General features: G+C 45.8%; 1 protein-coding gene across 2 annotated transcripts in view; it reads left to right on the forward strand.

The window, feature by feature from the left end:
* Nucleotides 1–11380, forward strand: part of LOC134968917 (NADH-cytochrome b5 reductase 2) — a 77747-nt gene extending 66367 nt beyond the window's left edge. For both annotated transcript variants that reach the window (XM_063944494.1, XM_063944495.1), the window contains 2 exons: nt 794–893; nt 10202–11380. In XM_063944494.1, coding sequence (XP_063800564.1) covers nt 794–893; nt 10202–10374 — 273 coding nt within the window. In that variant the 3' untranslated portion in view covers nt 10375–11380. The remainder of the gene's footprint in view (nt 1–793; nt 894–10201) is intronic.
* The last annotated feature ends 3788 nt before the right edge of the window (nt 11381–15168 follow it).

Below are 15168 nucleotides of genomic sequence, written 5' to 3' on the forward strand. Positions count from 1 at the left end.
TTTTGTAATGCCTACTGCTACTTTGTGATGCTTAGTTGATGAGTTTATCAGTCTGTTTTTTTGGTTGTTTTTTTTTTTTTTTTACTTCTGACAACTTTTATTTTTTGCTATGTCCTGTAACTTTTACATTGCTTTATAGTGGTTTTTCTTTTGTTATACAAAAGGCTTTATGTAGTTTTGGCAGAGTTTATCTCCTGCTGTCCTTATACACTCAATGTACAGTCTGATCTGTGTGACATGTAAGGACGATGACTATAATCCACCCTAACCAGGTGACTAAGAACCCTTGGGAAAAGAAACCAAAAAACTGCCCCAGGAAATAAGTGTGTGTAACTAAAGGTACCCATACATTTATGCAACTTCTCCGAGGAAGAAGTCGCATAAGATTTCCCTTGAACCGCCCGGCAACTTCCTGGGGCGGCAGGATTGCAAACGATACATTGTATGCAGTACTTTTGCATTCAATGTATCGTATGCGATCCCAGCCATGCCTGCAGGATCAGACATATCTATAGTGCAGTACTTCTGATCTAGGGGCTCCGATCCGATGCTTACGGGACCGCGCATCGGATGGGATCAGAGGTAAAGCACATGTGATTTGCCTGTTTACATCCAATTTATCGTCCCGAAGTGTCGGAATCTGATTAAATCAGGCAAAATCGCACTAGTTTATGGGCACCTTAACATCTCGGGATGTGCACAAACCCATAAATGAAAGTGATCATTAGGTGAAATTTTCTTATCCCCTGATTTACTGTATATTTATAATAAGTGACTGTACCGTAACATTTAGACTGAAGAAGACATCCTGCTGCGTGCCGAGCTGGACAGTGTAGCGAAGGAGCATCCTGATCAGTTTAAGCTGTGGTACACCCTGGACCGACCGCCGCAAGGTAATAATATCTAAATGATTGTCCTACGTATTCCTGTATTGTTCAGTTATTATCCCTGATGATGGGGCCTATGTATCAAAAATGTGATAAGATTTAAAAAAAAAAAATTGCCACTTATCGTGTGTTTTTTGTGACTTTTTCAATTTTTTTTTTTTCAAAGTAGGTATCATTTTTTTTTTATCGAAAATGTGATTGCAATAAAAGCCCAAAAATGTGATAATTATCGCTCTACTTTTTTGGTCATTTTATCGCATTTCGAAAAAATGAATGAAATGCGCATGCCGGACATGTGCAGTGAGTTCCTTGGTGGCGTTCAGCACATACCTGACCTACAGCAATAAAGAATAGCTAGTTTACTATGGGACACTTATTAAAAAACTGAAAGGGGAGGGAACTTTTACAAAGTCAAATTGGTTATTCTAATGATTGTTATAAACATGTCACTAAGATGAAATTCCACTGGCCTTTAGTAGTGTGCTGTATACTTCCAACAGAACTATTAAGAGTCTCACAAACAAAACATCTATATACTGTACACACACACACACACACATATATATATATATATTTCTCTATCGTCCTAGTGGATGCTGGGGTTCCTGAAAGGACCATGGGGAATAGCGGCTCCGCAGGAGACAGGGCACAAAAAGTAAAGCTTTCCGATCAGGTGGTGTGCACTGGCTCCTCCCCCTATGACCCTCCTCCAAGCCTCAGTTAGATTTTTGTGCCCGGCCGAGAAGGGTGCAATCTAGGTGGCTCTCCTAAAGAGCTGCTTAGAGAAAGTTTAGCTTAGGTTTTTTATTTTACAGTGAGTCCTGCTGGCAACAGGATCACTGCAACGAGGGACTTAGGGGAGAAGAAGTGAACTCACCTGCGTGCAGGATGGATTGGCTTCTTGGCTACTGGACATCACCTCCAGAGGGACGATCACAGGTACAGCCTGGATGGTCACCGGAGCCTCGCCGCCGGCCCCCTTGCAGATGCTGAAACATGAAGAGGTCCAGAATCGGCGGCAGAAGACTCCTCAGTCTTCTAAAGGTAGCGCACAGCACTGCAGCTGTGCGCCATTTTCCTCTCAGCACACTTCACACGGCAGTCACTGAGGGTGCAGGGCGCTGGGAGGGGAGCGCCCTGGGAGGCAAATGAAAACCTATTTGGCTAAAAAATACCTCACATATAGCCTCCGGGGGCTATATGGAGATATTTAACCCCTGCCAGAATACACTAAAGAGCGGGAGACGAGCCCGCCGGAAAAGGGGCGGGGCCTATCTCCTCAGCACACAGCGCCATTTTCCTTACACAGCTCCGCTGGTCAGGACGGCTCCCAGGTCTCTCCCCTGCACTGCACTACAGAAACAGGGTAAAACAAGAGAGGGGGGGCAAAATAGTGGCAAAAATTATATTATAAAAGCAGCTATACAGGGAGCACTTATTATAAGGCTATCCCTGTCATATATAGCGCTTTTGGTGTGTGCTGGCAAACTCTCCCTCTGTCTCCCCAAAGGGCTAGTGGGGTCCTGTCTTCGTTAAGAGCATTCCCTGTGTGTCTGCTGTGTGTCGGTACGTGTGTGTCGACATGTATGAGGACGATATTGGTGTGGAGGCGGAGCAATTGCCAAATATGGGGATGTCACCTCCTAGGGGGTCGACACCAGAATGGATGCCTTTATTTATGGAATTACGGGATAGTGTCAACACGCTAAAGCAGTTGTTTGACGACATGAGACGGCCGGACAATCAGTTAGTGCCTGTCCAGGCGCCTCAAACACCGTCAGGGGCTGTAAAACGCCCTTTGCCTCAGTCGGTCGACACAGACCCAGACACAGGCACTGATTCCAGTGGCGACGGTGACGAATCAACCGTATTTTCCAGTAGGGCCACACGTTATATGATTTTGGCAATGAAGGAGGCGTTACATTTAGCTGATACTACAGGTACCACTAAACAGGGTATTATGTGGGGTGTGAAAAAACTACCTATAGTTTTTCCTGAATCAGAAGAACTAAATGATGTATGTGATGAAGCGTGGGTTGCCCCCGATAAAAAGATGCTAATGTCAAAGAAGTTATTAGCTTTATACCCTTTCCCGTCAGAGGTTAGGGCGCGCTGGGAAACACCTCCTAGGGTGGACAAGGCGCTCACACGCTTATCTAAACAAGTGGCGTTACCCTCTCCTGAGACGGCCGCACTTAAAGATCCAGCAGATAGGAGGATGGAAAATATCCAAAAAAGTATATACACACATACAGGTGTTATACTACGACCAGCTATAGCGACAGCCTGGATGTGCAGTGCTGGAGTAGCTTGGTCAGAGTCCCTGATTGAAAATATTGATACCCTGGATAGGGACAATGTTTTACTGTCTTTAGAGCAAATAAAGGATGCATTTCTTTATATGCGTGATGCACAGAGGGATATCTGCACACTGGCATCACGGGTAAGTGCTATGTCCATTTCGGCCAGAAGAAGTTTATGGACGCGACAGTGGTCAGGCGATGCGGACTCAAAACGGCATATGGAAGTTTTGCCGTATAAAGGGGAGGAGTTATTTGGAGTCGGTCTATCAGATTGGGTGGCCACGGCTACAGCCGGGAAATCCACCTTTTTACCTCAAGCTACTCCCCAACAGAAAAAGACACCGACTTTTCAACCGCAGCCCTTTCGTTCCTTTAAAAACAAGAGAGCAAAGGGATATTCATATCTGCCACGAGGCAGAGGAAGGGGGAAGAGACACCAACAGGCAGCTCCTTCCCAGGAACAGAAGCCCTCCCCCGCTTCTACAAAAGCCTCAGCATGACGCTGGGGCTTCTCAAGCGGACTCGGGGGCGGTGGGCGGTCGTCTCAAGAATTTCAGCGCGCAGTGGGCTCACTCGCAGGTAGATCCCTGGATCCTGCAGATAATATCTCAGGGGTACAGGTTGGAACTAGAGACAGATCCGCCTCGCCGTTTCCTGAAGTCTGCTTTACCAACGTCCCCCTCAGAAAGGGAGACGGTTTTGGAAGCCATTCACAAGCTGTACTCTCAGCAGGTGATAGTCAAGGTACCTCTTCTACAACAGGGAAAGGGGTATTATTCCACTCTATTTGTGGTACCGAAGCCGGACGGCTCGGTAAGACCTATTCTAAATCTGAAGTCCTTGAACCTGTACATAAAGAAGTTCAAGTTCAAAATGGAGTCACTCAGAGCAGTGATAGCGAACCTGGAAGAAGGGGACTTTATGGTGTCCTTGGACATCAAGGATGCGTACCTCCACGTTCCAATTTACCCCTCACACCAGGGGTACCTCAGGTTCGTTGTACAAAACTGTCACTATCAGTTTCAGACGCTGCCGTTCGGATTGTCCACGGCACCTCGGGTCTTTACAAAGGTAATGGCCGAGATGATGATTCTTCTTCGAAGAAAAGGCGTATTAATTATCCCATACTTGGACGATCTCCTAATAAGGGCAAGGTCCAGAGAACAGCTAGAGAGGGGATTAGCACTGTCTCAAGAAGTGCTAAAACAGCACGGCTGGATTCTGAATATTCCAAAATCCCAGTTAATGCCGACAACTCGTCTGCTGTTCCTAGGGATGATTCTGGACACGGTTCAGAAAAAGGTTTTTCTCCCGGAGGAAAAAGCCAAGGAGTTATCCGAGCTTGTCAGGAACCTCCTAAAACCAGGAAAGGTGTCTGTACATCAATGCACAAGAGTCCTGGGAAAAATGGTGGCTTCTTACGAAGCAATTCCATTCGGCAGATTCCATGCACGAATTTTCCAGAGGGATCTGTTGGACAAATGGTCAGGGTCGCATCTTCAGATGCACCAGCGGATAACCCTGTCTCCAAGGACAAGGGTATCTCTTCTGTGGTGGTTGCAGAGTGCTCATCTATTGGAGGGCCGCAGATTCGGCATACAGGATTGGATCCTGGTGACCACGGACGCCAGCCTGAGAGGCTGGGGAGCAGTCACACAAGGAAGAAACTTCCAGGGAGTGTGGACGAGCCTGGAAACGTCTCTTCACATAAACATTCTGGAACTAAGAGCAATCTACAATGCTCTAAGCCAGGCAGAACCTCTGCTTCAAGGAAAACCGGTGTTGATCCAGTCGGACAACATCACGGCAGTCGCCCATGTAAACAGACAGGGCGGCACAAGAAGCAGGAGTGCAATGGCAGAAGCTGCAAGGATTCTTCGCTGGGCAGAGAATCATGTGATAGCACTGTCAGCAGTGTTCATCCCGGGAGTGGACAACTGGGAAGCAGACTTCCTCAGCGGACACGACCTTCACCCGGGAGAGTGGGGACTTCATCCGGAAGTCTTCCACATGCTGGTAACCCGTTGGGAAAGACCAATGGTGGACATGATGGCGTCTCGCCTCAACAAAAAACTGGACAGGTATTGCACCAGGTCAAGAGATCCGCAGGCAATAGCTGTGGACGCGCTGGTAACGCCTTGGGTGTACCAGTCGGTGTATGTGTTTCCTCCTCTGCCTCTCATACCAAAAGTATTGAGAATTATACGGCAAAGAGGCGTAAGAACGATACTAGTGGTTCCGGATTGGCCAAGAAGGACTTGGTACCCGGAACTTCAAGAGATGATCACGGAAGATCCGTGGCCTCTACCTCTAAGGAGGGACTTGCTTCAGCAGGGTCCCTGTCTGTTTCAAGACTTACCGCGGCTGCGTTTGACGGCATGGCGGTTGAACGCCGGATCCTAAAGGAAAAAGGCATGCCGGAAGAAGTCATTCCTACTTTGATTAAAGCAAGGAAGGAAGTAACCGTGCAACACTATCACCGCATTTGGCGAAGATATGTTGCGTGGTGCGAGGATCGGAGTGCTCCGACGGAGGAATTTCAACTGGGTCGATTCCTACATTTCCTGCAATCAGGATTGTCTATGGGTCTCAAATTGGGATCTATTAAGGTTCAAATTTCGGCCCTGTCGATTTTCTTTCAAAAAGAATTGGCTTCAGTTCCTGAAGTCCAGACTTTTGTTAAGGGAGTGCTGCATATACAGCCTCCTGTGGTGCCTCCAGTGGCACCGTGGGATCTCAATGTGGTTTTGGAATTTCTAAAATCTCATTGGTTTGAACCACTAAAAAAGGTGGATTTAAAATATCTCACATGGAAAGTGACCATGTTACTAGCCCTGGCTTCGGCCAGGAGAGTGTCAGAACTGGCAGCTTTATCTTACAAAAGCCCATATCTGATTTTCCATTCGGACAGGGCAGAACTGCGGACTCGTCCGCATTTTCTCCCTAAGGTGGTGTCAGCATTTCATCTGAACCAGCCTATTGTAGTGCCTGCGGCTACAAGTGACTTGGAGGACTCCAAGTTACTGGACGTTGTCAGAGCATTAAAAATATATATTGCAAGGACAGCTGGAGTCAGAAAATCTGACTCGTTGTTTATATTGTATGCACCCAACAAGATGGGTGCTCCTGCGTCTAAGCAGACGATTGCTCGTTGGATCTGTAGCACAATCCAACTTGCACATTCTGTGGCAGGCCTGCCACAGCCTAAATCTGTAAAGGCCCACTCCACAAGGAAGGTGGGCTCATCTTGGGCGGCTGCCCGAGGGGTCTCGGCATTACAACTTTGCCGAGCAGCTACGTGGTCAGGGGAGAACACGTTTGTAAAATTTTACAAATTTGATACTCTGGCTAAGGAGGACCTGGAGTTCTCTCATTCGGTGCTACAGAGTCATCCGCACTCTCCCGCCCGTTTGGGAGCTTTGGTATAATCCCCATGGTCCTTTCAGGAACCCCAGCATCCACTAGGACGATAGAGAAAATAAGAATTTACTTACCGATAATTCTATTTCTCGGAGTCCGTAGTGGATGCTGGGCGCCCATCCCAAGTGCGGATTATCTGCAATAATTGTACATAGTTATTGTTAACTAATTCGGGTTATTGTTTAGGAAGCCATCTTTCAGAGGCTCCTCTGTTATCATACTGTTAACTGGGTTTGATCACAAGTTGTACGGTGTGATTGGTGTGGCTGGTATGAGTCTTACCCGGGATTCAAAATTCCTCCCTTATTGTGTACGCTCGTCCGGGCACAGTACCTAACTGAGGCTTGGAGGAGGGTCATAGGGGGAGGAGCCAGTGCACACCACCTGATCGGAAAGCTTTACTTTTTGTGCCCTGTCTCCTGCGGAGCCGCTATTCCCCATGGTCCTTTCAGGAACCCCAGCATCCACTACGGACTCCGAGAAATAGAATTATCGGTAAGTAAATTCTTATTATACACACACACACACACACACACACACACACACACACACACACACACACACACTGTATATTATATATATATATATATATATATATATATGAGAATTTTTATATGTATATAATATAAATCTCAAACAAACAACATATAGAAAATATTGGTAGATTTTTTGACTACTTCAATATATATATAAGTATAATTTACATAAAGGGAGATATTTTTAGCATATTCTTTTTGTAAAAAAAAGTAAATTTAGAGGTGGAACTACAAAAACAATCATGGCCTATTGAAGTAAAAGCTGGCGAAAAAAAGATATGAAAAGTTTCAGACAATTTTCACGATAATACAACGATACATAAGGTTCCCATTAATTTTCAATAGAGGTTTGAAAACTTAGGAAAAAAAATGCGAGAAGTAGATTTTGCAGAAAAAAACCCGATAAATAAAATCGAAAAACGTACATACATACAGACGATACTTAAAAAATGCGAAAAGTATCGAAAATTTCGATTTATCTCATTTTTTTTAGCGCAAAAAACTGTTGATACATAGGCCCCGATGTCATTTGTAGGCTGAACACACCGGAACAGGCAGCCAGCCACTTGCTTACTATCTAGTCCGTGGTTTCCTCTGTCTGCTTCTCCTTATTGTCAGGGCTACTGAAAACAGAATAGCTCCAATTTTTTGAGGAAAAAGTTGCAATATCTGCTCTTGAAAAGTATTTGTTTAACATGATGATACGTATATAACCCTGTGAGAACTGGACAAGGAAGGATTACTTTATGTTATTAGTAGACAGGTGAGAGGCTGCAGTGGTATAAGTCCCCAGAGATCTGCTGTAAACCCAGCATACTAGAAGGACACCCAACCTCTGCAGCTGCACAGTTACCAGTATGGTCTCTTCAGCAGTCGTAAAGGAGCTTTGTTAACTAGGAACACTGTACTAGCACATCACTGATTTGGTTGCTATGGGCTACAGCACCACTGTTTAGAAGCTTTAGGAAATCTACTGCTAAGTCCCATGATGATGGCAACAGTTTTGAGTGACTTGATTCAGGGTAATCCTGCTCTACCTTCATGACCTGACCAGTACAGATGTGTCTGTGGCGTCAGTCTCGCCAAACTGACTCTCTTGGGGCACCTGGTCCTGTGCGACTTGGCTGCGCCGAGCATCCTTTTCAAAATGTGCTTCTTATTTGCAAGTTTAGTTGTGCTTTGCCTGTGACTTTGTACGTGTGTAAAACTAATCCCTGTGCGGTGAACGTCACAGCCTAGTCTCTCACGTACACTGGGAGCGACTATTCACACACAAAGTTCACAGAAAACAACGTTAGGCTATCTCTGGGTGACTTTGCGCTGGCCGACTTTTGTCGTATTGCGTATAGACGCTCAGTGTATGATGACATGTCTGTATCTAAGGCAGAGTTGGTTGTAATTACTAGTATACAACACATACACTATACTAGTGACCTGTATACAATACAGGGGTCAGTCTAGTGACCCATTTACAATACAGAGAGCATCCTAGTGACCTCATCTATGTAACTTTAAATTGTTAATTGCAGATCTCTGTTGGCATTTATAAAGCAGACCTCAGATATCTGATAGCTACCCTTACTGGTATACTTACTGGTTCTGTGCTGTTTTTCTCATGAGATGGCGTGTTGGACGTGGTCGTAACCAGCCAACATTCACCAGTCACAGTGCAGGGAGAGTTGTAACTGGATGCACAGCCAACATAATAGACAGAAAGCACCCTGCTATCTGGCTGTGCTCTGCACCCACTGGTGAGATTGCATAGTCCCCCAATCATTAGACTCTAGGCAGCGAGCGGGAGGGAGAAGCAGTTCCCAAGTTCTCCCATTGACCATCAATCATCTGTAACCCGCCTTTAAGCTCCGCCCCCCCCCCCCCCATTCCAGACCCATTGACTTGTTGCGCCTATGTATACTGTGACATGTGCACTGTAAAGTCTGTATGTGACATAAATAGTGACAAGGAACCACAATACAGGTTGAGTATCCCTTATCCAAAACGCTTGGGACCAGAGGAATTTTGGATATGGGATTTTTCCGTATTTTGGAATAATTGCATACCATAATGAGATATCATGGTGATGGGACCTAAGTCTAAGTACAGAATGCATTTATGTTTCATACACACCTTATACACACAGCCTGAAGGTCATTTTAACCAATATTTTTTATAAATTTGTGCATTAAACAAAGTGTGTCTACATTCACACAATTCATTTATATTTCATATACACCTTATACACACAGCCTGAAGGTCATTTAATACAATATTTTTAATAACTTTGTGTATTAAACAAAGTTTGTGTACATTAAGCCATCAAAAAACAAAGGTTTCACTATCTCAGTCTCACTCAAAAAAGTCCGTATTTCGGAATATTCTGTATTTCGGAATATTTGGATAAGGGATACTCAACCTGTAATACCCAAAATGGATAAGGGTTGTGATGCCATTCTTTATAAGGTGAATTGCTACTCTGAACATAATGATGCCACTACCGTGCATAACACCACTGCCCTCTGATAATAACATGATAAACTGACGTAATATTCGAGGCGGAACTATCATTGGTTCAGCAGGTGCTTTGCACCAGGCCCATGGCTACCCAGACCAGCAATGAGTTATCCGTGGCCCCACTGCAGACCATTTTGAGCAGTGTTAGATAAATTGCCCAGCACAGAGAGTAGGGTGGGTGCCTCTGCCTGAGGGACCTGCCCCTATCACCCACTGCCTCTCCCTACTTTTTGCTGTCATCCTCTGTCTCCCCCTACCTTCTGTTGTCACCCTATGCCCCTCTATGTCAACCTCTGCCTCCCCCTGGTTTGCTCTGTCACCCACTGCCATGTGGCATATTGTGAACTTGGATTGAGGTGGAGGAGGGGGGCCCAAATTATATTTTTGCACCTGGGCCCACCATTCAGAAGGTCCACCACTGGGTAATATTATAATATGAGAGTGCCGCATAGGCTATATCTGTGTGTAAACTTGCCAAGTTTGGCAGCACATAACATTTTGATGTTGATTATGATCCATTTATTATGTTGCACACGCTATCCAGGGTGGAAGTACGGAGTTGGATTTGTCACTGCAGAAATGATTAAGAAGCACCTGCCACCACCTTCAGAAAACCCCCTTGTGCTGATGTGCGGACCTCCTTCAATGATCCAGTTTGCATGCCAGGACAACCTGACCAAACTAAGCTACCCCGAGGACAGGAGGTTTGCCTACTAACTGACCACCACCCACGTACCACAGCACCCGAATGTGGGTAATGGAGAAGCCAGAAGACAAATTGGAATCTGTAGTAAAAGCTACATGTTGGGTTAGTAACCAGTGAATGAATCTGTGTATGAGGTCTACCTCCTTCCTGACCACCCCTGTGACTTCATGCCAGTGGTATGGCTCAGGCTGGACTCTTACTTTCATAGTGGCAGCACTTAAAGGCCCAGGAACATGATCTCTCACTGTTCGCCATTTGGGGTTACCATATTTTATGGGCAATTTTAAACCATTAACAGATACAAAACATATTTCATTAAACATCCTTCATAAAGGGTTACAAAAAGAGCTAAAATAAGTTCGTAATCATACAAAAGGTTTATATGGTTATATATAATGTGTAATTTTCTTATCAGTAGACAAACCTAGAACCATGGAATTTGTTGTTCATTTTTGTTTATAATCTAGTCTGCCTTTTTTTGGGGCAGGTTTTATTGTTTCTGTGGAGGGGTGGGTAGGGGTTGCCTTGTATTTTCCCCCAGTTTCCAAATGTGTCCCTTGTTCTACACTTTAATTTTTTTTTACAACGGATTCCCCTTTTTTGAGCTGTTAATAACTTTTAGGAGAATGTTTTAACCTCTTTTCCCTTCCTGCTACTAGTATCTCTTCCAATACAACCAAGTATTTGTTCCCTCGTATTGCATCTATAACGCACAGCTTCCTCTCTGGTGTTGTGACATCAGCAGTTACTTTAGAAGTTGGTTACTGCTGATGTCTGAGTGTTCATACATACGACCACCACTGTGACACTGATCTGGAGTGTACCATGCAGTAGCCGGAAGAGTGAGGATCAACTCAGGATCATTCTCTGCAAGACATTGTGGATTCTCAGTACATTTTATACCTGGAATTGTCTGGTACATTTCAAAATGCAGCATTGTATAAAACAGTTATTTTTATGATGTTTCATTGTCCACAGACGGTTTAGATAAATAAATAAAAATTTTCTGAACCATGATTGGAGTTGGATTATACTGTATTTCTCATTCTGCAGAACATTGGAGTAAGTACAAGAGTCTGGGGTAGCAGCAGAGGACCCTAGTTACAACCCTGGACATTAATCTAAACAGTGGTCTTTTTATACACTGAATACTGTGTAAATATTTAACACTATTGATTAGTCTCTAGTATAGGCTGTAGCAAATATAGTTAAATAATATAACTAAGTGGTCAGAAAAAGGTTAAACATGCCATAATAAAAAAAATACACAAACATAATAGAAACAGTACTGCACTTTCTAAGCACACATTCTCCCATCACATGGTATGGCTCCTCTCTCTTCTACCTGGCAGCTACTCTCTGGTCCACTGCACTGATTGAGGACTAAGATCCGCACACACAGCAAACGTGGTAGAAGAAGCTGCTACCACTGGGCATGAGAGGAGGGAGTTTCCGAGCAACCAGAACCCCCCCTTCGTTTGCCTATGGGTTACACCTTCTCCTATGGGATCATAGAACGTTTGTTCTGTTGAATGAAGGAGTTAACCTTAGTTAAATTTTTATAAAATCAGCAAACTACCGGCTATGGAGCACTAGCATTGGTAGATTGCCAGTAAGCGCTAATATTTTAAATGATACTTTCACCATTCTGCAGCTGTCTTCTGACTGCCGGCATCATGACTGCTAGCATTTCCTACTCAACGTGTGCCAACAGCAGAAAGGCTGGCACAAACAGGAGAAGGGTGGAGACGCTGGTGAAGAAAGGGGCAGACAGCCTAGTTCAGAGTAGGACAGTAACAGAGAATAATATGCAGAGAGGATGGAACAGGGGCTGTCACAGCAGGGCAAAGTTAGAATGACTTTCAAAGAGAGGGGAAGGGAATGGAGGCTAGGAATACAAAGGTTGGGGGTAGAGGGCAGAGAGTCAGGTACTAAGACAACTGCATAGGGGCATGCATAAAAAGAATAAGGGCAGGAGGCAAGCATGGAGGAATAGATAGGTTGGGGCAGAGAGCCTGGTCCACACGGGGAATTGCATGGGCTAGGGCCAGATAATGAAAGGAAAAACATGTTGCCACAGAGAGGATTTTTAGGGAGCCTGGTACAGAGGAGGACGGGCAGAGGCTTGCACAGTCTAGCACGGCAGACACTGGCACAGACAGGTGATTGGCAGAGCCAGGTCCTGACAAGGGAAGGGGAGGTTGGCTGGGTCAGACTGGGTATGGATAGGCATGATGGCACAAAACAGCAAAAGCGCAGAGATGGAAAGCATAGAGAGGTTGCCACAGGAAGTGAAGGGCATAGAGGCTGGGGCAGGCATGGGTAAGCAGAGGCATTCACAGACAGTAGACCAAGAAAGATACTGGCTCCAACTGGTGATGGTGGGGAGGCTGGTATAGACCACGGTTGGACATTCTGGTAGAAGGTGGTTCAGACGGAAAGGACATGGAGGCTCATGCAGACAAAGATGGGAGGAGAGATTTCCACAAGCAAGAACGGGTAGAGGCTGGTGCAGATGTGACGGGCAAAGGCAAGCACAAAAAGGAGATTTATGGTAAGAACTTACCTTTGTTAAAGCTCTTTCTGCGAGGTACACTGGATTCCACAGGGAATAACATTGGGGTGTAGAGTTAGATCTTGATCCAAGGCACCAACAGGCTAAAGCTTTGACTGTTCCCAGGATGCCTTGCACCTCCTCCTCTATAACCCCGCCTCCAGGCACTGGAGCTCAGTTTTGTTAACCAGTCCAATGCAGTAGCAAGTAAAAGAGACGACAACAGTTAGTAGCCACACCGAACCACATTCTCACGACAGGAGAAGGTACCAGCGGCTAATGCCATACAAACCCAAAGAAGCTAAGTGTGTCAGGGTGGGCGCCCTGTGGAATTCAGTGTACCTCGCAGAAAGAGATTTAACAAAGGTAAGTTCTTACCATAAATCTCGTTTTCTGCAGCGGGGTACACTGGTATTCCACAGGGAATAACATCGGGGATCATGGGAGGGGATGCACTGTAGCGGGCACAAGAACCCGGCGTCCAAAGGAAGCATTCTAGGAGGCGGAAGTATCAAAGGCATAGAACCTGATGAACATGTTCACTGAGGACCACGAAGCCGCCTTGCACAATTGTTCTAGGGACGCGCCACGGCGGGCTGCCCAAGAAGGTCCAACAGACCGAGTAGAATAGGCCTTGATAGTAGCAGGAGCTGGAAGTCCAGCCTGTACATAAGCTTGTGCAATCACCATTCTAATCCATCTGGCCAAGGTCTGCTTATTCGCAGGCCAGCCACGTTTGTGAAAACCAAAAAGAACAAAGAGAGAATCAGATCTCCTAAGGGAGGCGGTTCTCTTCACATAGATATGGAGAGCCCGTACCACATCCAAAGACCGCTCTTTGGAGGACACATCAGGAGAGATAAAGGCCGGAACCACAATCTCTTGGTTAAGGTGGAAAGATGACACCACCTTAGGTAGATAACCAGGGTGAGTTCTAAGAACCACACGGTCACGGTGAAAAATCAGAAAGGGAGACCTACAGGATAAGGCACCCAAGTCTGGAACCCTTCTAGCAGAGGCAATAGCCAGCAAAAACAAGACTTTAAGCGTAAGCCATTTAAGGTCCACAGACTCAAGAGGTTCAAACGGAGATCCTTGCAGGGCATCCAGAACAACCGACAAATCCCAAGGAGCCACAGGAGGGACATAGGGAGGTTGAATCCGTAAAATACCCTGAAGGTGTGAACGTCAGACAGAGTCGCAATTTTTCTCTGAAACCACACCGACAAGGCAGATATATGAACCTTGAGGGAGGCCAAATGAAGGCCTGATTCCAGGCCCTGTTGTAGAAATGCCAAAAGTTTGGCAGTACTGAACTTGTATGCATCAAAATTCTTAGCTGCACACCAGGTGAAGTAAGAATTCCAGACTCTATAATAAATCCGAGCCGAAGCCGGTTTGCATGCTTGCAACATCATCTGAATGACCGCCTCAGAAAAACCTTTGGCCCACAGGACTGAAGCTTCAAGAGCCACGCCGTCAAAGCCAGTCGGGACAAATCCTGGTATACACAGGGCCGTGAATTAGGAGGTCTGGGCGTTGAGGAAGTAGAAGAGGACGCTCTGTCGAGAGACCCTGCAGGTCTGAGAACCAATAGCAAGTAGAATCAGCAGTCCTCCTTCTTGCTTGAACTTCCGAATTACCCTAAGCAGGAGTGACACAGTAGGGAACACGTATGGCAGCCGAAAGTTCCATGCAATTGCCAGTGCATCCACAAACGCTGCTTGAGGATCCCTTGTCATTGCTCCGGAGACCGGAACCTTGTGATTGTGTTGAGATTCCATCAGGTCTACATCTGGTAGGCCCCTCTTGTCCACTAGGAGTTTAAATACTTCTGGATGAAGGCTCCACTCTCCAGCGTGTATGTCCTGATGACTAAGGAAGTCCGCTTCCCAGTTGAGGACACCCGGAATTAACACTGCCGATATGGCTGGCAGATGGTGTTCCGCCCATCGAAGAATCTTTGACACTTCCAACATCGCCAAACGGCTTAGAGTGCCGCCTTGATGATTTATGTATGCCACCGTGGTGGCGTTGTCCGACTGTACTTGAACAGGCCTGTTCTGTACCAGAGACAGGGCCTGTTCCAAAGCATTGCACACTGCCCGCAACTCCAGAATATTTATCAGGATGAGAGATTCCTCCGTGGTCCACCGACCATGAAGACAGTGTTGCTCCAACACCACGCCCCAACCCCGCAGACTGGCATCCATCGTTAGAAGGACCCAGTTAGAGATCCAGAAGGGACGAC

Source organism: Pseudophryne corroboree, chromosome 11 (assembly GCF_028390025.1).
Source record: "Pseudophryne corroboree isolate aPseCor3 chromosome 11, aPseCor3.hap2, whole genome shotgun sequence".
In the NCBI taxonomy this organism is placed as follows: domain Eukaryota; kingdom Metazoa; phylum Chordata; class Amphibia; order Anura; family Myobatrachidae; genus Pseudophryne; species Pseudophryne corroboree.